General features: G+C 32.4%; 3 protein-coding genes across 3 annotated transcripts; 1 reads left to right on the plus strand and 2 right to left on the minus strand.

The window, feature by feature from the left end:
• Positions 1-5,639: 5,639 nt before the first annotated feature.
• On the minus strand, positions 5,640-7,496 carry LOC142638381 (serine/threonine-protein kinase ZRK1-like). Its single transcript, XM_075812414.1, has 2 exons — positions 6,410-7,496; positions 5,640-6,079 (listed from the first exon to the last, which is right to left on the minus strand). The coding sequence occupies exons 1-2, from the start codon at positions 7,438-7,440 to the stop codon at positions 5,923-5,925; spliced, it is 1,188 nt and encodes a 395-aa protein (XP_075668529.1). The 5' UTR covers positions 7,441-7,496; the 3' UTR covers positions 5,640-5,922.
• Positions 7,497-11,646: 4,150 nt separating this feature from the next.
• LOC142640993 (uncharacterized) lies at positions 11,647-15,150 on the minus strand. Its single transcript, XM_075815336.1, has 3 exons — positions 14,652-15,150; positions 12,192-12,292; positions 11,647-12,057 (listed from the first exon to the last, which is right to left on the minus strand). Exons 1-3 carry the CDS (start codon positions 14,704-14,706, stop codon positions 11,776-11,778), a joined length of 438 nt encoding a protein of 145 aa, XP_075671451.1. The 5' UTR covers positions 14,707-15,150; the 3' UTR covers positions 11,647-11,775.
• Positions 15,151-23,511: 8,361 nt separating this feature from the next.
• On the plus strand, positions 23,512-24,843 carry LOC142641134 (uncharacterized). Its single transcript, XM_075815526.1, has 2 exons — positions 23,512-23,720; positions 23,876-24,843. The coding sequence occupies exon 2, from the start codon at positions 23,966-23,968 to the stop codon at positions 24,707-24,709; it is 744 nt and encodes a 247-aa protein (XP_075671641.1). The 5' UTR covers positions 23,512-23,720; positions 23,876-23,965; the 3' UTR covers positions 24,710-24,843.
• Positions 24,844-26,186: the final 1,343 nt, after the last annotated feature.

Here is a 26,186-nt window from a genome sequence, read left to right on the forward strand (position 1 = left end):
TTATACATTCTCTAACTTTTCTCATTCTTTTTACCTTTTCATTTCCTTACTACTATCTACCTTAATATCACTTTTCTTCAATCCATTATCTTCATTTATTTTTGACTTTTTTATTCCCCTTCTCTTAGTATAAACTTACAATTTTTTCTCACATTCTATACTTAGTATATGAGAGGTGCTACGTCCACAACATTTTTACAACATTTTTACAACAAATCATAGGTGGTTAGTTGTTATTGGTTCAAATTTGAACCTAACACTAAGATTACTTTTTTGCCCCAACAATAACAACCAGTAACATCCTGCCACTTAGGATTTGTTGTAAAAATGTTGTAAAAATATTGTGGACATATCATTTCTCAAAATAGTGTGTCAATACAACCTAGTTTTACGCACTTATTTAAGGAACCAAGAGGCGTACACTGTTGGGAGTTCTATCATTGACAAAATTGGAATTAACGTACGGATCAGTCAAACAAGCCGGTGGAGGCTAGTGGTCAATGCTCACGTCACTTCGTTAATCCTTTTTTACTCTCAGGCCCACTTGAAACTGGTTTAGCTGGTTTTATATATATAATATGAAATTCAAGTTATGGTATATAATTTCTTTTATTATTTATTTATTTTTTTAGATAGAAATTTTATTCTAGTTTAATTTAAGTATACATGTATCATAAAATTTTATCTTGAGGACTTGAATCTGATTATTGCTTCTTGCACAAAAACTTTTACTTATGGAATTATCATCACATGTGTTTTAGTTATAATAATTGTTCTCATCATCACGTTAATATATCAATTAATTTTTGGTACAAACGGAGCATAAATTCAAAACTTCTTATGCGGCAAGATACTATGCTATAGCCTCTATTTGTTGCAGCCTTTGAAGAATATAGCATTAATCCCATTGTATCATACAAATTCTTCCAGTATGATTGTATGAATGCGTGAATGGCGGCTTAAGGAAAGTGCGGCTTTTGCTTTTCACATTAGCCCTTGAAAGCCAATCCGTACCGTGTGTTGACTTTGGAGGGCCCACCGGTTTCTATAGTATTTGCTTTTATTTATTTATTTTATGGTCCTCTATTTTGGTCATGTTTTTAATTTGGTCCACAATTTTTTATAACTTCATTTTTGTTCTTATATTTTTAAACTTACTGATATTTTGATCCCAACATCATCTCACTTAAAAAAAAAATAAATAAATAAAGTAATTTCAAACTAGTAGTGCATTCCATTTATTACTTAGGCATTTTTTGTAAACAAGTCCATTTATTACTTAGACATTCTTTATAAATGAGATGATAATGGGGACCAAAAGGACAACAAGTTTAAAAATACAGAGATCAAAATAAAGTTATAAAAACTTAAAGACCAAATTATAAATATGACCAAAATATAGAAAGCAAAAAGTATTGTCGTCAAACTTTTGTTTTGTTTTATTTTTTTTTTTGCCTAAACATTTTTTGAAAATAATCCATCTTTTAGTTTTTTGTAACAAATTTAACATAAAAATTACCAAACACCGTATCTTTTGATAAATACTAAAAAAAAAAAAAAAGGTATTACGTCCATAACAAACTCTAAATATAATGGATTTATGCAAAATTTAAAAAAAAATGGAAAACAAATACATGTGAGGCACAAAATTTATGTGGATGATCTATGTTCACAAGTGGTATCAAGGAAAAAGTTTAACTAAAAAATTAGAATGACAACCCTCATGACACTTAGAAAAACCAAATCCCAAATGCACTCAAAGAACTCTCTCTCTCTCTCACAAAGGCAAAAGCTAAAATAATTCTTGTTTCACTAAAAAAAACTCTTAAATTTTTAATTTTATATAAGTAAATGCTTAAAATCATAATTTTTTTTGTATACAAGATAGAATTTCTACTTTAGCCTAATCTAAGTGTATGTGTGTGAAGCTCTCCTAAAGACTTGAATCCCGGCCCTTACCCTCCACACCCCACAAGCATTTATACTTGTAAAGTGACCACCGCATCAAGGGTGTACGGTGGTAAAATCATAATTTTTTTTAAAGAGATGATTACTTTTTGAAAGTTGGCCTTGAACACTATTAGTCTCTAAAGCTTAGATAATGAGCATCTTTTGTTCATGACATTTCAATATATCAAATAAGTGTTATCAATCCCTATAATTTAAAAATGTTGACTACTTTAATTTTATTAGCTAATAATTGTAAATTTAGTACTCAATTTATCACATAATATATAAATTTTTATTTTTATTTATTTTTAGATTGGTGATGCATCAATTTGTAGGTGGTGGATATTACTCTTTCCAATACCTGTGAAGGTATAGTAAGAGAGAGATAAAGGTATGGGTTTAAATTGCATAAAAGAACCAAACTCATAAGAGTTTGTAAATGATACTTTGTAATCTATTAAAACACTAAGTTTTTATATCATTAAATAAATATCACCTTATTGTTCTGTTATATACATAAATAAGAAGACTGATAGAATAAACAGAGGAGGATCAATGATGCTCATTTTTTTAAAATTATAGGGATTGATAGCACTTATATGATATATTGAAACGTCATGAACTAAAAATGCTCAGTATGTAAGCTTTAGAGACCAATAGTGTTCAAGGCCAACTTCCATAGAGTAATCATCTCTTTAATAAAATTATGATTTTAAGCATTTACTTATATAAAATTAGAAATTTTAAAAAATAAAAAAACAGATAGAGAGAAGATAAAACAGTGACTTTAGTAAAAATTCATTAATATACACTCCATTTTCAATAGGACAACGAACCAAATTGAGGTTAACCCACTTTGCAATTCCCCTTCATTTTTGTTCTTTTGAGAGTTTTATCTGAGCTAGTACATTCTTGTTGCTCTTTGATAGATTTAGTTTGTTGAAAAATAACGGTTTTGAATGACTGCTTTTGCGGACTGAAAACTAAGATATTGGTGAAAATGATAATATTTGACCATGTACAACTGAGTTCATAACTGTCGTGTATATCAATCATCAAGTTAATGTTTTTACATATGGAGGTGGATTACACTCTTATACATATGGATGCAAGACTAAATTAGTGAGGTGTATTATCACTTAAGAGTGTGCATTGGGTGTATTACCAGAGTATTAGTCATGCTAGGAACTGAGAATTTTCTAAAAGAAAAAGATAAAAACGAAAAAGAAAAACAGAGGACATGGTTATTGTACAGTATCAGTGAATCTGGTGAACCATGTTGAATCTTTCATGTACCAGCAGAAAATTTTCTTCTTCTCAAACAAGATAACAAAGAATTTGAAGCATAATTAGTAGTTGCTCCCTGAAGTGAAGGGGATGTCTATGTTAGTGACAAGCAGGTATTTTAGCATCAATTCTGGTGTTGGATTTAAAAGATTAACAAAACAGAAAAGTATTCAAGCGATTTGAAGAATTTTAATTTGTCCACTATGGGATTTTGGATGCCTGTTTTGCAGTATGCTGCCAAAAAAACCATTTGAATAAAAGACGTATTATGAGATCATAGGAATGAGATGGTCTTGTGGGATGCAGCTTGAATTTAAGCAAGTTGAAATCATAAACATGCAGTGGCTTTGTTGATGAAATTCTTTTGCATTTCAATAGAGGGATGCTTTTCCAAATTATTTGCCAGTGGCCAATTTCTAGGAGTTAGGCTGCACATACAAGCTTTCTCAGCTCATAAGTGAATGCATCACATTTCCTGCTTCCGATTTTTACCAAAAATGCAGCTGCAATCTCTTCATGGATGACTTTTACGTTAAGATTGGTTTTTTATATTGGCAGGCAAGTAAGGATTACAATTCTAACAAGGCAAATGAACAGCTTGCCTAAGTAAAAACAAATAGCACTCTTATGTATCTATAAGGGAATTATAATTTAAAAATAATAATAATAATCTTCAGTTCATGCTTAGATATCTGAGCCCTATTTCAAACTTGGCCAATTTTACTTTTAATATAAATTTTTGGGAGTGGGAGTGGAGTAGAGAATTGAAAGTGGCCTATGAAATTTACGGATCTTAATGCCAGGATTTAGAAGTTCTTATTGGTCGTTCCAAGAGTGTCATGCACTAAGAAAATTTGTGAATTTATGAAATGCTTTGCAGTTTTATTGAATGTGAGAAAAGGTTTGGTAGCTAATTTGGTTTTATTGGTTGAAAGGTGAGGAGAGATAGAACAATGTTACAAACTCAATTATAAAAAAAGAAAATGTTATGAACTCATACATAGACTTGGGCAAGGAGTCTTGAATTTGTGTTTTTCAAGGATGGGATCTGGTCATTCTCATTACCTGCAAGCACTAGAGTTGAGTAGAGAGGTACGTGAATTTATAAATTGCTTCCTGCCTGCTTTGCCTGGCATACATATATGTAAATTTCTGTATCTAAATTATGTTTTCACATGCTGAGACCAAATGAAAAATAAACAACCATGGAACAAGCCTCTCAATCTGCCCCAAATCTTTGGTAACATCTATCATTATTAGCATTTTCTCTATATCTTCCTCAGTACATGTCAAGGCAAGGACCAATACAAGTTGATGCAGACTAGGCAATGGTGTTTTAGTTGAGATCCTAATGTGGATTGGTATGATTGACCGAGGAGGGGGGGTAGTGTTTGAATGCTTCGATGAGGTTGGTTTCAAAAGCTGCATACAGTTGTGGTCATTTTGGGTTGTCAATTTCGGTACATGGATCAAATTTTTGCTCTGCTACCATATTTGATGCAGTACAAGGTTTGTAAACTTGTCTAGGGATTTATAAAGAAAGAACATAACAAACCTAGGGTTTCACCACTTAAGGCTGCTTGAAATCACCACCAAGTTAGAAAAAAATTTCAATTCAATATTATCTATTATCAAATTCACCATACCACAATATTTTGCCTCTTTTTTTGAAGCCTTTTGAAGTAGGACCTCCAAAGCTAGAATCAAGAAGGAAAGAAACAAAACAGTCAATTACATATAATTCAGCAATAAAATCAGAATTCAAACCAAATCAAATTCAAATAAAATAAAACCTATTATCAATCCTCCATCATCAAGGGGCCTAGTGTTTGCACCAACAACACTTGCTTTTTTGGCAAACTATATTGGTCATATCGTGACTATCCTTTGTGATTGTGGGATAAGGCATCTGGATATGTATTTCAATGCCAAATATCTGTCTTAGCATAGATTGATACCCAAGGCAATTAGATTAGAGTTTTTGCACATTAAATGAATTAGTGTGAGTGTGTGACCTAGAGTTCTTTCTTTGATGTATCTGTCCACTACTGTACAAAGTTCAAGCAGCCCTATGCAGCTATATTTCTCCAGCAAAGTTCCCTCAGAAGATGCCTTCTAAATTTAAGAGGATAACAATGAACCGGAGTAGTAACACTAGAGAAGGACTAAGTACATCTCTGTTTGTAAGGATAATGACATTTTTGTTTCAAACTTTTCAGGACAACAATATTTATCTCATTCAAAGGTAGGTGTTAATTGCAATTATACCAAATAGAAGATCAATTGTGGAGCAATAAGTTTTTTAACGAATTTTTGACCCTAATTCACATGAATAATTAAATTTTAAGACTATTTTGCAAAAAGAAAAAGGTTTGCCACAAACTAAATTGAGAAATCATATATATTTTGGAAAAAGAAAATTTACAAACCAACTAAACAATACAAAAGTCTTTTTTTCCCTCAACAAACCACTATACATAGCCAGTTACTAAGACCATGAACTACTTAGTTTGCATTCCTTTTATTCAAACAAAAGAACAATTATCAAACTCCTTTGCGAATAACAACCTATCCTCCAGTTCTTATAGCATCAATACATATCTTTAGGGTCTGCCATAATGATAACTTCCCAATGACAGGTTAAAACTGCCATACAAGCTCTGTCATCATTCAGTTGCATCACAATTAAACTTCAAGAGGCCATTCAGAGGCTTCGTTCACTGCTTGGATTTCATCACTAGAAGCATTCCTTTTCAATGATGCAGAAGCATGCTCTTCAAAACTCTCATGAAGCTTTAAATTCTGCAAATTTCCCAAAAGCACTTCACCCGCTTGTGCGAACCTGTGTGATTGAGAAATACGATTAGCTGATCTCATAGAGAATTCTCCTTTATTACTTAAGATGCATACCAGTTCATTAGGCCAGCTCTTAGTAGCAATGGGGATTTCATAATGGCATTAAATGGCTCTTCATCAAATAAGCTTCTTATTTATATTATTTTTTTTAAAGTTTATAACTATTCCAAATTCCGTCCATGGCCCTTTGTTTGAAAATCAAGTAAATTTTGTTTGTTGTTGTGCCTAAAACATTTGGATATGCAATAATGTGAATCTGTTTATCTATAACAGATGATTGGATGAACACAAGTAAATAATGAATCATGGAACAAACCTCTCAATCCGCCTGAGTTGTTTGGTGACATCAACCATAGTTGGCCTTCTTTGAGGATCTTCCTCTGTACATGTCAAGGCAAGGTCCAGCACAGCTTGTAATTGATGCTCTAAACTAGCACCTCCTTCCCCATCTTCAGCCAAGATTGCAGGATCCACAATCTCGTTTATGCAACTACCTTGAGCACGGTTATGTATGTATGCTACTAAGCTAGAATCTTCATCAGTTGTCAATCGGGTTATATTACGAGCATCCTCTCCAATTAAAAGTTCTAGAAGAAACCTACCAAAATTAAATACATCAGTTTTCTCAGTTGCCTTGCCTTTTGCTTTAAGCTCGGGGGTGATGAACCTAATTGATTTCCCTAAGCCTTGATAAACTTCCACGTCAGCTTCACCTTTGGGAATTGATACAGAAAAATAAAAGTCGGACAATTTGGGAACATCATCTTCATCTAATAAGATACTGCGCATATCTATATGCATGTGGATGACAGGTCTTGGGAAGGCAGTATGGAGATAAGAAAGAGCATGAGCAATCTGCCTTGCAATCTTTAACCTTCTCTCCCACCTCATCGGCTGATGTTGTCGTTTAGTAACACGGGAGACAAAAATTCGATCTGCAAGGAAACCATTGGCGGCAAATTCAAACACTAAAATGGGAATTGGAGTGTGGAGACAACAGCCTATGGGCTTTAATACATTGCTGTGACCACTCATTTGTGCAGAAATCACTAAATCATTGATGGCTAAATCGGGCAAAGCATAATCAAAACGCTTAATGAGAACAATTCGTCCTTCAAGAGAACCCTTGTACCAACGGACCCAAGGCCCTCTCAGAAGTTCAGAAGAATAGTTGTTGGTTGCTAGGAGGAGCTGTTGAGGGGAGAATGTACGGATGGGAATAGGCTTGCCATTGCAAGACACAATCAGCTTCTCAAGTAACAGGCTTCCATTCTCATAAAACGCAGCTCTCTCTCTTTCCCCTCTTCTTTTATTAAAGAAATGATCGGTCAAACAACTCCACCGCATAATAGCTTCAATGTGGAACGTCCTTGCCCTCTTTCTTTTGTTCTCTTCTAATAATACTACAAGTCTGCTAGCGACGGAGGCTCAGTTCAATGATGCCATTTTTATTGTAAATTCATTTCAGGAGGTTTCATCGAAAGTACAGTGGAAGTTTAAAAATATAAAAACTTGACGACCAAATTGTAAATTTGACCAAAATATAAAAAGCAAAAATTATTGCCGTCAAAGATTTTGTTTTTTGTTTTTTGCCTCAACTTTTTTTAAAATAATCCAACTTGTAACTTTTTATAACAAATTTAACATAAAAATGACCAAATATCACATCTTTTTATAAACTCTATAAAAATAAACTATTGAACTTAGGCAAAATAAAAATGGAAAACAAATACACGTGAAGCACAAATACATATGAAGTACAAAAATTATGTAGATTGACCTTAGATCTAGGTTCACAAGTGGTGTTAAGGAAAAAGTTTAACTAAAAAAATTACAATGACAACCCTCATGACACTTAGAAAAATCAAATCCCAAATCCACTCAAAGAACTCTCTCTCACACACACAAAAGCACAAGCTAAAATAATTCTTGTTTTCTCTAAACAAAATTTTGGACGTATACTCTATTAGAAATATAAACATATGGCAGAATTCTCAAAATATTAATCCAATAATATATAAAGTTATAGATTAGTGTAACATTTCTAAGAACAACTACATTAGTTGATGCAAAATTTTACAAAATAGAAAAAGTTGCTCATTTTGCACATTTAGAGGAAAAAAACACTCAAATCAGTAGAAGTAAAATTGTGCATTTATGCACAATTATTACAGTAACCATGCATTACTGTATCTGTGCATATTATTATTTTATATTTTTTTCTCTCACCTCTCTTCTTTCTCCATCTGACTTCTCTCTCTCCCTCTTCCTCTGAACCGAACAATTCCCAAAACCCAGAAAACACAAAAAAAAAAAAAAAAAAAAAAAACTCTCTTCTTTCAATTCCATCCCCCAATTCCCAAATCAAAACCCAGAAAACAATTTTCTCAAAAAAAAAAAAAAAAACCTCTCTTCTTTTTTGCCTAATTCATGTACGGAGTGCTCTCATTGAAAATCCCCAAATGCAAAGGAAAATTTTCAAGGAATTTGAGTGTTTAGTCTTCTTAATAATTTCAATCTTCTTATGAAGGAATATATATGAGAATAAATTGAGGAGGTGGTTGGGTATTGTTGAAAAGAAAGGAGAGGATTTTGAGGAGTCTTTTGGCTAAAAATTGCAAAAAACAGAGTTTATTGTTGTTATAGGTACTGTTCAAAGTTATTTGGTAGAATGAGGAGAAAGACTAAATTTCGGCGACGGTGTTGCTGAAATTGCAAGAAAAAGTAGAATGTGTCAGGGGAGAGAAAAAAATGAATTTTGGTAATGAGATTACTAAAATTCTTGTCCTGCTCGTACTACCAAGCCTTGCCCGTGAAGTGCACAAAATGCTGAAATAGAAACCAAAATGAGAGGAAAAAAAAAAGAATTGTGGCAACCAAGTTGCCGAAAATGGAGGGAAAAAAAAAGATGCTACGTCCACAACATTTTTCACAACAAATTACAGGTGGTTAGTTGTTATTGGTTTAAATTTGAACCTAACACTAAGATTACTTTTTTGCTCCAATAATAACAATCACTAACAACTAGCCACTTAGGATTTGTTTTGAAAATATTGTGGACGTATCATTTCTAAAAAAAAATCGTGGTGCCGAAATAGAAGGAAAAAAAAAAAAAAAGTGGCAAATTGTTTTGTGGCAATTGCATTGCTGGAATAGAGGGGAAAAAAAACAATTTGCCACTTTTTTTTTCCTTCTATTTCGGCACCATAATTTTTTTTAGAAATGATACGTCTACAACATTTTCAAAACAAATAAACTCCGTTTTTTGCAATTTTAGCCAAAAGACTCGAATTTTGAGGGATTTTTCATTTTTCCATCTCTCCCTGTGATGTGAAGCCGTTGGTTGCCAGAGGCGAAATCCTAAAGGAGTAAAGCTGATTTTTTTTCCACTGAAGAAATAAGACTCGAGAATATGGGCTTGTGCCTCTTTCGATTTACAGTTATCAAGCTTGACATTTAAAACAAACCCAACAACTCTTTTGTACCCTTTATTTGTTTTGAATGTATGACTAGTCCTTTCTTTGTTTGATCTGTGGGGATAAATGATGATGGTGCTTGATGATCTGGGTTTTGATTAGTGATTGATGATGGTGCACGGTCCGTAGTGGCTGTGCTTGATGATGGTGGATTGATCGTTGATGGTGGCTTGGGTTGTGTGTGAGAGGATTTCAAGAGAAGAGAGAAGTGCGAAGGGTGAAGGAAATAATTAAAAAAATTGTAAAATAATGAATATTTTATTAAATAAATGTGTAGAATAAACAAATTGACGTGGGTATTTTGTAAAAGTGCGTGTGTAAAATAGAAAAATAGGTTTTTTTTGCAAAATTTACAAAAAATTTTGCATCAACTGATGCAGTTACTCTAAGAGTTACAAACTTACATTATATGCACATTAATCCTAACTAGTGGGGTGTTCACCAAATCGCATAAACCGCACCAACCATAAAAATTACACCAAAACCGCCTGCAAAATGGCATAACCGCACCGCATTGCAAGTAATGGTGCAATGCGGTTTGCGGTTTTATAATAAGAAAACCGCACAAACCGCACCGCACTCTCTTTATATATTAATATATTTAGTTATTTTTAATATTAAATATATTATTAATAGTTTAATATCCCTAGTTTTCAAAAAAAAAAAAATTGATAACTCTAGCCAGTGTTGATTAGGAAAGCCAACCCAAAATAAAGAAAAACTAGCTCAATAGTTTAAAATTTGGACCAAAACAAAGGGAAAAATTAGTTTTGAGCTAAGTAGAAAAGCCCAAAATTTGAAAAATATACTAACTTCAAATCATTCAAACCGCATCTTATATACCGCACCGCATATGTGAATGCAAAAATGAGGTGCGGTGCGGTTATGGTTTTGACTAAATTTTAATCTGCACTGCATTGTACATGTGGCCCAAAAAATAAGATGCGGTACAATTATGATTTTAGCTAAACCACACCACAAAATGCGGTGCTAAAAATTGCCCAAAACCAAATTGCACCGCGAACACCCCTAATCCTAACTTATAGTCTCTCTCTCATATATATATATATATATATATATATATATATATATATATATATATATAACTTTTGTGAATATTTAATCATTTAATATTGTTTTTATTGGATTAATGTTGAAAATCTCTTTGCTGAATTACACGTTCTCATTGTTTTTTGTTTTTAATATGAACGCCAAACTTTGAGTTAATTGGCTATCATTTATTATAGATTCATAACCCTATCGTGTGAATAATTTTTTTTTTTTTGATAAACAATAATACTTATTAAAATAATATACACGAAAATAATAAATTGTGTGAATAATTTAAAAGTGCAAAAATGTCTCAAAATATAAGCATATTATATAATAAATAATTATCCATCTATTATTAACTTTATATTTTACAAACATGATGAATATAACAATTAATTAGATTAAAAATGTATTAAATTAAAAATTATTCAATGCTATTAACTTCAACTCAACTCTATGTATATTCACACGTATAATATTCCAAGGACAGTGTATGCTTTTGGTTAAAGGATTAGAGTTTTTATTTTTTTGATAATTTGATAGTTTTTTTTTATTTTTTTATACAAGATAGAATTTCTATTCTAATCGAATCCAAGTGTATATTTGTGAAACTTCCTCCTGAAAACTTGAACCCCGGCCCTTGCCCCTCACACCCCACAAGATAATTTGATAGTTAAGAGGCGAGAGGATTACATGCCAATAAATTAAGCTTTTACTCCAGATTTAATTCAAAGCATAGCTGGCTTCAGCTTTGCTAACTGACTACATTTGGACATTACCACACATGGGCCACCTAATGTTGTGCACCTCATTCAAGGTTTTCAAGCCATAATCCTGGGGTTTTAAAGAACAAGCAAAATTCCGCTTGAGGTTATTATCATCATTTTTTTTATAACTTTTTTCAAGATCCAACAGTGACCCAAACTCAAAGTGGAAGGAGCACAAAATCAAGAAGAAAAGAGAAGGGCCAAACACTAACTGCAGCAAATACAACCCAAACATCGGAAATGCTAATGAAAGAATCTTTCGCAGCAAAAGCAAATCTCAAAGGCCTGGTTGAAAATTTTTATTGTCAAAATACATAACCTTCTATAAATTCAGTCTCCAAAGATAACCCTGTGTGCCAAGTTTAAAAAGCTCTCAAATATTCCACTCACTGGGGATTCCGCTTCTCAAACTGAGACTCATGACAATGTGGGTCTAGCCAATCCCTGGTAGAGCCCTTTGCCATGTTGCCGGTGGCTTTGCCACCACCCACAAGTTCTCTGAGACTCTCTAACTTATTCTCCCGACCTGTCCCACTGGTCCTTTCATCTGCTTCCTTCAATTTTTGCTTGAACCGCTGCTTACGACCAGCAGAATTTGGCTCTTGATGCTTTGACTGTGAAGGAGGTGCTCCGTGTGGACCTAGGTAAATATTCTCTTCTTTTTTGGCCTGAAAAAAAAAAAAAAAAAAGAAAAGAAAAAAGAACACAGATTTTAAAATACAGACTTAAATGCATAATCTACAGACAATATTTTTTTTTCCTTTTCTTTTGTAATGAGTAGTGTAGGATTCTCGCAACTGACCTTTGGAGAAGGAGGTTTTGAGGCTTCTACTTCTGAAACATCAGTTTTACTCTGATCTATGTCTCCTATTTCCAAGCTTGGAATCACGAATCCATCAGTGTCTGATGCATATAAAGGCCATAGATTAATGTCAGCACAATAAGAGACACCTTAAAAATTTAGAGATGTTAAAGCTGATGACACCCACACAAACCCCTTTTTTTTTTTTTAAATTGATCAGTCACAAAAACAGTTCACTGAAAAGTGAAAGAACATACTCATCATGATCACAATTACCATCACGTCTACTCACTGTTACACTACCATATATGGTTAAACTACCAAATCAATCTGTGAATACAAACTACAAGATGAAAACACACTCTCTCTCCAATATGATAATTACCAATGATGTAACAAGTAATGACACTACTAAAGACATTGTTCCTTGAGACAGTGATAGATGTTACACCTTCCACTCTTGCAGACCACAAACGGTCCACCTAATTAGTTACATGTCAATTCATCAGGTATGGCCTGTGAGAAGGCTGCATATTACTCCCATCTAAACGAACAATACTTACGCCAAATAAAGGAACTTAATATTTACTATACTTCAATTGGTAAACAGGATAAATGAGATTTTAACAATTAAGAAATATCAAACTCAACTTCAAATTAGAGCAATTCAAAGATTACAAAGACTCCAAATTTATCAAGTTCCACATGAAAGGCATTATGTTCTATGCTGAATCCTCTACTCATAGCATTCTCTACTGAATAATTACTCATATTCCTACTATGTCTTCTAAAAGATGGAAACACAGAGACTGCATAGCCATATCAACATAAAAAAAAATGGGACACAACATATACATATATGGTAAATAATGTATAATTCAATAAATTGCTTAGGAAAAAGTGACAGCCAAAAAGCACAGGAATAGATGAAACAAATTGTCCTTGTGAAAAGATTAGCCCGTCAATGATTAATCACATAATAACCATCATGTGTGACCCCAAGACACGACAAACAAATTCAGAAATATACATTAGAGTTACGAACATTAGGTAGTTATAAACTTCAAAGGACCAAGCTCATACACATGGAGTTCCAATCATCCTAATGTAAGATGTATGTGCAAACAAAGCTTACAAATCACCAAGTCTAATTTATGGTCAATCTACTAAACCCACTAAATGAACTACAGGACATGAGTTAGTAAAAATATGTGGAAATGGCCCATTGAAACAATAATAAACTCTTCCGGGGACATAACAGTCTCCACTTTGACAGGAAACTCAAGCATAATTGCATTGCAAAAAACCATATATTAACAGATGATCTGACATTTATGTGTAATATAGTGCCAACTATAGCTCAGCGCATGCATGTAAGCAAGAAACATTGCTTTTATGATGTTTCCCTCACACTGACAACTTAATCCTCAGCTAACTATATTCACCCATGTTCATTAGAATGGAAACTCATTTAACAGTATTATATTTATTCCCATCAAATAAACATAATAACATCAGGAATGAAAGATATCAAATCAGTAGCCCACATATTCTCAATTTCTTTTTCGTGACAACAAATAAACAACTTTTTAGGCATATACTCATTCCCTTCATAAATTTTAGGTAATATATAACTTCTTATTTCAGGTCCCTATTTTTTTCCCAGGTTCCATGATTTAGCTATATCAATAGACAAGAAATTATTTTATTGGCTAAGTAAAAGACATTTTTGACACATTTGAGATGGTCTTCTTTCTAATACAACAATTTAATCTCTTCAACTCTAATGTCTAAAGAAAACCCCTTAAAGTATTTCAACTTATCTACAATTCTTGTCAGAACAAAACTTTTCTGCAATTTGAAATGTGCACACAGCTCCTGAGACAAAGTCAAATACAAAATATATATATTTTTTAAACTTCTAATTCCCACACATACCCAATTTAACACTGATGGGTTAAAAAGAAAAACTTTAACACAATGCAGTCTAAAACTGAGAAATCACACAATACAATATATGCCCAATTCCAAATATTCATGCAACACCAAACTCATAACTCCACCAATAAAAATCAATAAAACCCACAAATCCAAATCCAAATCCAAATCACAAGCCCTGCGCATCAACAACTATACACTAACACATCCAATTGAATGCCATCACCAAAAACGATGCACAGTGAAACTAACTGTTGCATGAAGTTTTGGTTGTGGCGTGTTAGTGTAATAATAAAAATTAAAAAAAAAAAAAGCATAGTGAAACCAACAATTTTCGAATGAAATACTACACTCATAACACAATAGCATAATTAAACAATTACGTCAAGACATGTAGACATAAATCCAGAAAACCCAAAATACAAAAACTTTCCTCTTCTTTCCCACATTTTCTCGGCAACCAAATAATGGGTTAGTGACAAAATCTATTAAAAAAAATTGAAAAAAAAAAAAAAGTGATACCCCACTCATCTTCTTCTTCAACTGGAGGAGTGGTTGGCACTGTAGACGGATCCATGAGACGCTGATGATCATGGATTTCAACGGTACCTCAGGGCGCTAAAGCCCAGAGAGAGAATCAAGATCACACGCCCAATAAGAAACCAAAAAAAAACCTCAGAGCGAGCTTCTGAGCCCTCCGATTCACTACACAACGCAAAGTTCAGAGCTTTATAGTGAAAAATCCCAAAGAATCAATCACTCCCAACCCCAAATTTGGAAGCTTTGTACTAATTCGATTTTAAACCCTAACCCTAGATTGCTCCTACTAGTCCCAATTTGGATTTTAATTTCTTGTCACCGAATATGCCCCTATAGTTTTGGTTTACGTTGTTGGAAGGGACTGAGGGTGATTTCGTCATTTCTGGGATTGCTGGAATATGGTTGACTTGTTGTTTTATGCTTGATTAGTGGTGGTGATTTGGGGTTGAGAGAATATGAAGCACCTGGCATTGATAGATCTGCACTACGGAGATTAACAGATGCTTTAAGTATATTAGCTTAAGAAATATTTTTAAAAGCTGTTTATGAAAAAAGAAAAAAAAAATGTGGTTTTTATATTTTCAATAAAAATAATATTAAAACTTTTCTAAAATAGTTTATTAATTATTAATATAACCCATAAAGTAAATCAGCAACTCAAGATGTTTAAATTTTTTTTTCCAAAATTGTTTAGGTAATTTATTGTGATTGATGTATAGTGAAAAAAAAATAGTAAATAAAATAATCTATGAAAATGATATTGCATCAATCAAAACTAACAAGTTGTGCAAAATATTGTGTCCATAACATTCTTTTTTTATATAATATAATATTTTTTTCTACATTAAAATTTTTTTTTCTTTATCATAATTTATATTTTGTTTTTTATTTTTTATAATTCGATAGTTTGAGAGAAAATTTGAATATTGGATATCTCTATTAGAAACATCCGAAGATGCCAACTAGTTAACTTATAAAGCTCTTAACAATTAAATTTTAGATTTAAGTAAGAGTAGACATGTTAAGTGTAGTTTATGGTCTATATGATATGGTTTAATTTTTTTTCTTTCTATTTTTTTTTTTAAATACTCATCAAAAAACAAGATTCATTAAATGATGAATTTCATAAATATTTTTATTTTAAATTTATAAAAAAAATGATTTTAACACTTAGATTAATTATTTTTAACAATGTAAGAGACTAAATTGACAAAAATTAATTCTTAAGAACTATTTTGACAATTGAAGTACAAGTCAATGTGCTAAATTGAATTTTAGCCAAATTTCTATAATTTTTTTATAAAGTTGATGATGTGCCTTTGTTGTGATTGTTGCATAATATAATTAATTTCAATTGTGGAATCGTGTAAAAGTGGTGAACCATTCAATACTTGTATCCTTAACAAGGTACTATAAAAATCTAGTAAAATTTTTTGACTCTTGACAATATTCTTTATCAAAATTCTAAATTTTACTATGAGTAGACATATTAAGCATGTTATATCGTCTACGTGATAAAGTCAAGGTTTTTCAAACAAAATGAATGGTCATTTGAATTAGATTTTTTTTTTTTCAATTTTTACTTATTTGTTTACGTACAACCTTTTAAATTCTCATTATTTTTAGTTACAACTATCACTTTCATCAGATCAACAAAAAACTAATCCCAATGCATGCTAAAATCAAATTTTAAAATAATATTTATGTTGATTTTATATTTCAATATTTAATTACCTTAGTTGAATAATCTATTTGGATACTTCATTTTCCCTTGATGCGTACACACTATTATTTACTAAATAAAAATTTATATTTGATCTTTTTAACTGTGGTATTGGGTACTCATTTACTTATCAAAAAAGAAAAAGAAAAAGAAAAAGAAAAAGAAAGAGTACTCATTATTATTGGACTCGATTTTCCTCAAAACAAAAAAAAAAAAAAGGACTTGACTACCCAACATTTGTTATTGGCAAAATAATTGGTAAACCAGAAACAAATGTGTTTTATTTACGACTAATTGTTGAGATAGAAGGCTTTTAACAATCTAAACCTGCCTCAAATCTATGTCATGATGTTTAAACCCAATTTGGTACAGTTTTAAACTTTTAATGGGTAAACTCTAAACAAGTATGCATTTCTTTTCGGTTGCCCAGTCACGTGTGGTCCGTTGGAGGGATGACCTTACTAGGCTCGAGTTCTGTACGGGGAGTTGCGTCTAAAACTCAACATTGGGTCACGTGGTCTAATGGCTACCGGTGTATTTTTAAGCCTACAAAACCATTAAAGCCAAAGTTTAAAAATCACGATAATGGTCAAATAAATATATAATGTGCGTTTGATATGATAGCTTTGATTAGTAGTTGTAATAACAGTTGAAATAAAGTAATATTTATTTAAACGTAAAGTAATCATGTACTTAATGATGTAAATTTAAAAATATGGAAGCAAAATCACTTATCTTTGTATGGTTTATAGCTCTAGCTGTGTAGCATCAATGAGCTAATAAGATTCTAGCAAAATGCCACCAATAGAGGCTAGTTAAGCTTGCCCCTTTTATCATACATTAAATGAGTTTAAGCATTGATTAATAGTTGTAATAATAGTTGGAATAGAACAATATGTGTTTAAATGTGAAGTAATCATGTATTCAATGATGTAAATTTAAAGATATGGAAGCAGAGTCACTTATCTCTGATGGTTTGCAGCCCCAGTTGTACACCTTCTGTAAGTTGATACTATCCCAACAGAGTGACCCCAGCGGTAGAGAGACAGTTTGTCATGATAACTTCAAGATTGAAGGGGAACAATGGGTGCAACTGGAGGGAAAGAGAGTATGTCCAACTGTGCGTAGGAGCTGGTTAAGCTTGCCCCTCTTATCATGCATTTAAATGAGTTTTCCCCTTGACAATGCTCTTGTAGTTGTTGTGAAGTTACGAATAATATTGTCTTCCATGAGAAGGGTTTTTGTATGGAGTATTTGTGCCTTCTAAGAGAAGGTCTTTATGTAAAATGGATTTGTGCCTTCCATGAAAAGGGCTTTGATATGAGATCTTGGTGCCTTCTAGGAGAAGAGCTTTAGCATTAGAAGTTTGTGTCTTCCATGAGAAGGGCTTTTAATATGAGTATTTGATATCTCTTGAAAAGTGTAGAGATAGTAAAAGATATAGATGTTTTATGGGATGTAGTATTTGTAATATGCATGATATATGGAAGTATGAGTGATATTGAGGTTAAAGATAGTAAAAATATGAGATTATAACTGCTGGGAAAGTTGTAGAGATTGCTTTCCAAGAGGAAAGATTTTGTAAGAGAAGACTATGGAGATGTGTTTAGGAATTTGGAGATAGGAGCAGTAAGATATGTGTACTTTCTAAATATGGAGAGTGAGAGAATGAGTATAAGAGAGGCAATATCGTTGTAGTGTGTTTAGAAATGTTGCTGGAATTTATTGCTGGAATGGACAGGAGCTTATAGAGAGCTCATAAGTGGGGAGTAAGGGAGTATTTGAGAGCTAGGGTGTGCTCTTAGAGAGAGTATATGTAGTTTAAAGAGAGTATATGTAGTAAGTAGTGAGTCATTTGATAGTATTGGCAGTGAGAGAGAAAGTGTTTAGCAGGGCTGCTGGGTATTTTCTATTGGAGAATGGATAAGGGCTTACGAAGGGTATTTATAAGCTAAGGGCTAAAAAGTTTTGTTCCTAATTTGGAAACTAAAATCTCAGAAGTTCAGAACTTCATTGAGAGCTTAAGAAGATCATTAGAGGGAGAGGGAATAGAGAAGTTTTTGAGAGAGTTGTTCTTCTCTATTGGTGTCCTCCATTTGAGGTGTTGATGAAGGGTTCTATTTAGCTGAGTTTAAGGGGGTATTTTAGCAAATAATCTCAACTAAAAGCTGTCCCAAACAGTAATGAATTTTCAGAAATCTATCCTAAGATTTGGATAAAAATGGTATGTTTAGCTTTAAAGATGTTCTTGCTGTTTTGGGTAAGAGCTGCTGGGGAAAGAGCAGCAGAAAAGGAAGGTATTTTGGCAAGAAAAAAATTGTTACTTTAGTTGGTTTTAGTTTTAGCCAAATGTGAAAAATCAGTAATGCTAAGGCTGCTTGGTCAGTTGTTACATCTGTTCTGAAAAATCTGTCCCAGTTGTCAGGAAAAACTGTGATAGCTATTATGAGATAGCTGTCACAACTGTCATAAGACAGCCGTTGCTTTGGACAGAAGCAAATGAGGTCAGCTGGGTGATTTCAAACTGTTGGAGAGGACATTTAACATTCATTTTATGGATTTGACTGAAAATGGTAAGATATCTTTCAAGGGTATCTTGCTATTTTGGGTATAGCAGTTGGCAGCTGGAATTTCAGTATTAAATGATTGGTGATACTACTTCCAGCTAGGTGTCAAGTGCTGAATACATTACTGGGGTTCTGCTGGAAATGTTTCTTTTTTCGAGTATTTGTATTTTTGGTGCAAGGTTTCATTACAACATATTTTTAGCAAGTAATAAAAGAATTGGTTGAAAGTTAATGAAGCTTTAGAGATTTAGTCAAGGTCTCATTGTGTTGTGACTTAATCTTGGTGAGCAAGAAGAGTATTTAATGCTCTGCTCTTGGCAAAGAAATATATGGTCTGATTGTGGCAGACAACAATTGGGTATTAGAGATATCATGAATATTTTGTATATAATTGGAGATTAAAGATAATCAATCAGATTAGACCATGTGTTTGAGTTGGATTTTTGCTGAAAATAGTAATAAGATTTATGTAAAATAATATAACGAAGTTTCTAAATTTGTATAGGAATAGTTGGTGATTGAATAAACAGTTATTTTCTCAGCAGTTAAAGGGCTAGGGATATTGAGTATATGTCACATGATGAATATTAAGTTTTAAGAAAAAAGCAATGGGGAGTCTTATCATTTTAAGTGCTATATGATAAGAGATGCTTACCATATGTTACCCGCTACACACGGACTCGTCAGAGTTTAGGGATTGGAGAAGACATGCCAAACAACATGCTTCTTTTATCAACTTTAAACCGTTGGAGCTTTACTGAACATACCTCTTAGCCCTCCAAACCATGACTTCCAAAGTTTCCCCAAAGAAACTTATGAGCTTGGATCATAAGTTGAAGATGGGATGACGTACTTTGGGTTTTGTTATCATTTTGTGTAAATATGGGCTCTTGTTGAAGAAGCTGTTTGCCATGAGTGTAAGAAACGTAATATGGGCCGTGAGTTTTGATTTGTTGCTTAAGCCCGATCCATATGTTGATGTTGATGATGTCGTGAGGTTATGATTCCAATTGATGAAGAGGAAATGTGAACCATAAATCCGCCTCTTAAAGTAAGGATCTCGAGGGTCATGTGAGCTCAATCCATGTAATTGAATGAGATATGAGCTTATTTTGAGTTTTAAAGAGATTTACCCAAAAAATTAATAATATGTTAATGTAGTATGGGTTGCCAATGAAGTAATGTCATGTGAGCCAAAAAAAGAGTCTTCAACACTCTAATTATGACAGAGTAGAATTTTTTTATTTGGTTGAGAATTATAGATATATTAGAATGATAATAGAGTAGATTAAGAAAATGAAGTTGATAATGATACCTCGGTGGAGGTCAATATCCAAGTGGGGCCTAATAGTGATTCTCATTACTTTAATTCCTTCGGTGGAAAATAAGAATTGTGAGTTTCGAGTAAATTAATTGTGTGGCCACCGACACGTTAAAGATTCAATTGTTTTTTAAAGATATCTTAACCTGACTCGAACAGGAAAAAGCTTATCTTATATCTGTAGTATCAAAAAAGATTAAAAGATAAAAAAGAAGAAGCTAATCTTATATATAAAAAATTGTGTTAGATTTCTATAGTATTATTACTTGTTATGCATGGTAATAATTAAAGTCATTATCTTGTCCCTATTAGGATTTCTGTTTTGTATATTCTATAATCATAAACTTGAGAATGCAGCATGAGTCAAGCAAATTGTTCTGAGTGGTAAAAATTCATCGAATGGATCATTACTGCTTTTTTTGGCTTGAAATGACAAGAGTAAAACTTTAAGGAAACATACTATTATTACATTATGAACGACATATTAAAATGTCCACAAATGCTGCTGCCTCATCTAACTTTATATTGTCCTTAGTGATGTGAGGTGTTTTAGTTAACATCATGAAGAATTTTTTGGTAATTCAATAGTATTTTACACTATCCTCCAAATTAGGACAACATTTTATAGATTAAATTATAAATTACATCCTCTAATTATGAAATATTTTTAATTCAGTTTTTTTAATTTTTAATTTTAATTTTAGTTCTTTAATTTTAATCTTTTTTTAATTTATTTATTCTATCTATTTCTATTTGCCGTTAGTTTTATTAATTTTTACTTTAAAAACGTCATTTTAGTGGATGTAATAGAGCGAATTGAACCAAAAGACTATACTAGAAATGAATAGAAATTACGTAACCAAAAAGAAAAAGAAGTTAAAGGACTAGAATAAAAAATATATTCTTCTCAATTTCTCATAAATGAAGAGGAAACTTAATTAATTGGAACATAAACATTAGAGTGCATACCTTTTTACTTTATCCTTGAACTAGGGTAATGTCACCTTCCACTGGCTTTTGTCATTGAGTTAAGAGAGTCAACAGTTAAAATGCACCCAAGTCTCCATAAAAAAAAAAAAAAAGCACCCATGTTGTTAGTGATGCCTTGTTACCTTGACATGGATTAACAAGACTTTGACAGCATATATTTTGAATTTTTTTTTATAATCATAATTGCTTTTCTTGCACGAGAAAATGATTAGGCTCAGGAAATGTTTCAACAAAATAAAGTGGAAAAATCTAATAGGGACACTTTATTTTTGCTGTCAATTTTTCTTTTTGCTATGCGTTTTTGCCCATCTACTTTTTTTTTTTTTTTTACCTTTTCCTTTCGTCTTTTTCCATAATTTTGCCTACTCACTTCAAACAATTCAAACTTCTAAAGAATTTTTTCAATTTCAGATGCGATCCTTAACATAACATAAGCTTATGAGTGCTTTGTTATGGTCACATTTTGGAAAGCACCTTTTTTTATATATAAAAAATATATTTTTATGAAGAATTTTTTAGAAGCAAATTTGACATTTTATGTGATGACATTTATAGTGGAACTTTTTTGCTGTCAAAATTTGTTTCTCCTATGCATTTTTCCCATCTACTTTCCCTTTTTCTTTTGTCACTTTCCAAAATATTTTGGACCTTAGATGGAACCTTGACATGCAATATTTATTTTATGTATTCGATGTATGGATTCTTCCTCTTATAGTGTGTGAATTTTATAGTTGTGCATAACTCAGTCATTTTAAAAGGAAAGATGCATATGTCAAGTGCATGAAATATATACATTATCCTTAACATGACACAGAATTGCTTTGTTTATTATGTTTTGGTCACATTTTGGGAGAATCTTTACAATCTTCTCATTTGTGGATCTAAACTTTTCTTTTATAAGTGGATGCTCAACAAGTGATAATTTAATATTTTAAATAAGAGGTGGAGTAAAACAAGTGATGGAACTTAAGATCTTTTATTCTGATACCATGTTAAATTATCAAATTATCCTAAAAGTATAAATTATTAAAAAATAATAAATTTAATCACTTAACTATAAGTTTAAGATAATGTGAAGCCAATTTAGCAATATTTTGGAATAAAATTTAGTGGAATATTTGTATCACACTAACTAGATGACACCTCGTAAATAGATTATCGAATGCATGAAATTTGCAAATTAATGCACCTGACCGTTTTATCAGCTCTGTTTGCTTGTGAGGACAAAGGAGTAATGGAACCTGACCAAACTAGCCAAAAGGTCTCTTAAAAGGAAATGGGCTTCCACTAAAAACTTGGAGGATGAGTAGAAATAGAAAGTAAAAACTTTCTCCCCAAATTAATTAGGAGAGAAATTCTATAAATTTATCAAATATTTTTATATTGAATGTGAAATTTAAAAATCTAACTATTGGATTACATATTCTTCTTATATTATTCATGCTTGCAAAATTTTAAGAAAATCAAAAACAATTGCTATGTCATCAAACATATGTTAAAATTTTAAGTTTTTGTAATCTAAAATTGAGTATAAAAAATAAGTTCATTGATCAAATAGTAAATAAAATTCGATTTGAACGAAATTTGATATGCATGTTAAGAATATAAGGAATATAAAATTCACGGTTAAATTTTTAAAATTCATAAAAAAAATATACAATAAATTTAAAAGATTTCTCTTCAAATTAGTTTGAAGAGAACCTTTTTCTTCAAATAGAAATGTACCTATGGTTTTTTATTGCAGGCAGTAAAAAATGGGTCATAATCAGTGAGCACAGTTCTCTTTTATAATTGGATTTCTGAGTTCTGACAAAACTGCAGGGTGCCATTATTTCGAGTCAAGCACTACTTTTTCATTTCTACAGAGATTTGGCTGGCTTTAGAATGGTGTTATGAAACCCCAAAAAAATCAGAAAATAAAAACTGATTAATTGATGTTTGTTTACTGGGAAAATTTGTTGTACACAAAAGGTAATCTTTAAGGAAAATTGACTTTGAGCGACCCTTTTGAGTATATTGACTTTTTTTGTTTGGTTGTGAAAAAGATTAAAGTGACTAGTAAGGATTTTCCTTTTATTTTATTTTATTTATTTACCTTGAAGTACTGTATATGGATTTCTAGTTTCTGCTAATGGGTTTTGTTTTGAAGGGTCTCATCGTGCCATGTGGGGAGCAAAGATGTGTTGCACATGATTTGGTAATTCCTAGGCTTTGAGGTTGTAAAATGATAATGGAAAACAAGGGTTTTGCTTCTTCCAAGAGAATCAGTTGCAGATAAGACCAGACTGTTTGGTGTAAAAGAAAACAAAAAAAATACCATATTTGCTAGGTCTTTAAAGTAAAAGCTGTGCAAGGGAGGGAAACTAAAGGGGCTAGTAATTTCAGTGCCAAGTCTTACTAGAGCTCATTACCATAGGGTTACTTGCATTTTTCCTTGGAAGCTCAGTCAGGTAAATGGAAGCTGGTCTTGTTCTATATTCATATCATCTTTCTACTTGGGATTGATTGTTCAACTCACTCCCATTTCTGTTTGCTCATTTCTTGATATATGGGCAACAATATTAGTTTATAAGAAAAATTAAAGTTTGTTACTTTTTTGCTCCAGAAAATCTTTTAGCTCTGGAAAGTCTCTTTTGGTATCCCTAAAAGTTTCTACTTGGTTAGGTCCTTCTCTTTCGTCTTCTTTGATGAGTATATGAAAATGGAAAAATCAGCTGAGAATCAAATCTGTTCCTCAATGTGGTTTTCCAGAACCTCATTGCTATGTGTTGCAGTCCTTGTTCCAGTCTTTGCTTACATTCTCAGTTTTGGGTTCTATCCCTCCCTTGTTACTATTCCAATTTTGGTTCTATCAACTTTGTTTGTTGTCACATTCAGAAAGAAATATGTGATTTTGGAAGAGAATCCAGTCCCAGATGAGGGTCACATCTGTGACCAGAAACACCTACTTGGAAAGGAAGTTGGTCAGACTCAGACACCACAGCCACTTTTAGAAACAGCAATCCAACCTGAGGTTACCCAACAAAATGAAGTTGGTGTGATGCATGAGTACAAAGTTGAGTCACCCCCAGATACTCTTTTTCCTTCAGACAGTGAAAGCAGCAATGATTCCTTAATTGGTGAAAATTTTGAGGTCAATTTGATGTGTTCCAACCATATGGAGCAAGATCTAGCAATCTCAGATGGTTCAGTTTCTGATGAAGACGATGATAGCCTCATTGAAATCTCCCTCCCAGGCAGCAAGTCTGGTGGCCTAGACGAAGAGCCAAAGCAAAAGGCACAGTCAAATTTGCCTGATCTCTTGCCAGAGTCTATTTTCCAGCAGCAAGGCTTAATGGAACTCCTAGCAGAGATTAATGAGATGAATGAGGAAGAAAATTTGATAGAGATTGACCTTTCAATGGGCTCCATCAATCAAGTGTTCAAGGTTAGAGATTGAAGAATGAGTTGTCATTATCAAGACTCAAGAGGTCAACATGTTCTAAATTTTGATCTCCATGAATGATGTTTAGATTAATGGATAGGGTTGCTCTTTTTTTTTTTTTTAATAATAATTTTTATATATTTATTTAATGCTGAACCTTATGAAAATATTGCGTTTTCATTAACTTGGCTTTCTCTGAAGGCTTCAATTCTGATTAGTAAAGCATGCCTACAACAGCCTTTTTGTAACCCCTTTGAAGTTTATATATCAAAATTCCACTTCATTATGTACTTGTATATATTAGAGAGCATTTTGTTGAAAGCTTATTAATTAAAAGTAGCTGATTAAAGTATAATGGTACATAAACATGTGAAGCTTAAAAATAAAAAGTTGTATATAAATAAATAAGCTAAAATGTTAGAAGAAAACTCTGTTTTCAAACGGACACTAGACATAAACAAAGCAAAATAATCTTGTCTGTGGAGACTTTTGCTAGGCAAGGAGCCCCACTTGCATAGCATTTGCTTTTGAATGGTATCAATTTCTTTTGTTCTCTCATTTTCACTTTTTTCATATTCTTTCCCATTATGCATAGGCACCAAGGACCCAGGCTATATTCTTGGATGCAGTTGCTTATCATTAAGAATGTAATGTTGTGAGCCACATGGTCGAAGAAATTAACCATGAGTGTTTGAGACAAATGAGGTTGGTATGTTTGTCATGTTACCCAGCAAGTGACACTTTGGAAACAGAATGGGTCCTTGAATCATTTGAAAGAAGCTTGCAACTGTGTAACATTTATAATCTACTTTCACTAGTCACAAACATTTTCATTATCTGTGTTCTTTACTTGCTAGATGAAAGTGATCTAATCCTGGTCTCCTGGTAGGAATTGCCCTGATGAAATAAATAGTGTAATTGATTCAGTCACATGTAAGGTTGGCAATAACCTTCCCTTTTGTTTTTTGAGCTGTTCCAAAGCTGCCATATGAATGAATCAATTACACTATTTACATCATGGCAATTCCAACTAAATACCTAATTCTTTCCTTCATACCTCTTCATTGAACATGTTGTCTTTTTTTATACTCATGGTTATCACACCATTAGGAGCTGAATTGTAATATACACAACTAAGTTTTTCCAACTATCTAGCAATAAGCTCAACAAAAGTAATGCTTTTACCTCATCATCTACACAAGTTTAATAATAGACTACTCATGTAACCCCTCTTTGAAATCGCTTAAGTGCTCGGCAACCCTTTGCCTATTCATATACTCCATATTCAGAGTCCTTACCATCAAGGCTTTATTTTTCGATCTTGCTCTCATAAAGACTTTTTTTTTTCATCCAAAGATTATATAGGTATCAACTTCTTTGGCCAAATGGTGGAAAACACATTCATCACCGGTTTTAGTTGATGGTTTCACTTTCATTCCATTCAACTTAATAGGCTCAAACAACTCTTTATAATTTTTTTTTTTATAAAAAA

Source organism: Castanea sativa, chromosome 6 (assembly GCF_040712315.1).
Source record: "Castanea sativa cultivar Marrone di Chiusa Pesio chromosome 6, ASM4071231v1".
Classification (NCBI taxonomy): domain Eukaryota; kingdom Viridiplantae; phylum Streptophyta; class Magnoliopsida; order Fagales; family Fagaceae; genus Castanea; species Castanea sativa.

What these genes read in the sequence shown, in the direction of transcription:
- LOC142638381 (XM_075812414.1), bottom strand. Translation starts at nt 7,440, where the DNA reads ATGCGGTGGAGTTGTTTGACCGATCATTTCTTTAATAAAAGAAGAGGG. An exon ending in CAACTCAGGCGGATTGAGAG is followed by an intron (nt 6,080 to 6,409) that starts GTTTGTTCCATG and finishes TCAATCACACAG; the next exon opens with GTTCGCACAAGCGGGTGAAG.
- LOC142640993 (XM_075815336.1), bottom strand. Translation starts at nt 14,706, where the DNA reads ATGGATCCGTCTACAGTGCCAACCACTCCTCCAGTTGAAGAAGAAGAT. An exon ending in TGAAGAAGAAGATGAGTGGG is followed by an intron (nt 12,293 to 14,651) that starts GTATCACTTTTT and finishes TATATGCATCAG; the next exon opens with ACACTGATGGATTCGTGATT. An exon ending in CAAAACCTCCTTCTCCAAAG is followed by an intron (nt 12,058 to 12,191) that starts GTCAGTTGCGAG and finishes TTTTTTTTTCAG; the next exon opens with GCCAAAAAAGAAGAGAATAT.
- LOC142641134 (XM_075815526.1), top strand. Translation starts at nt 23,966, where the DNA reads ATGAAAATGGAAAAATCAGCTGAGAATCAAATCTGTTCCTCAATGTGG.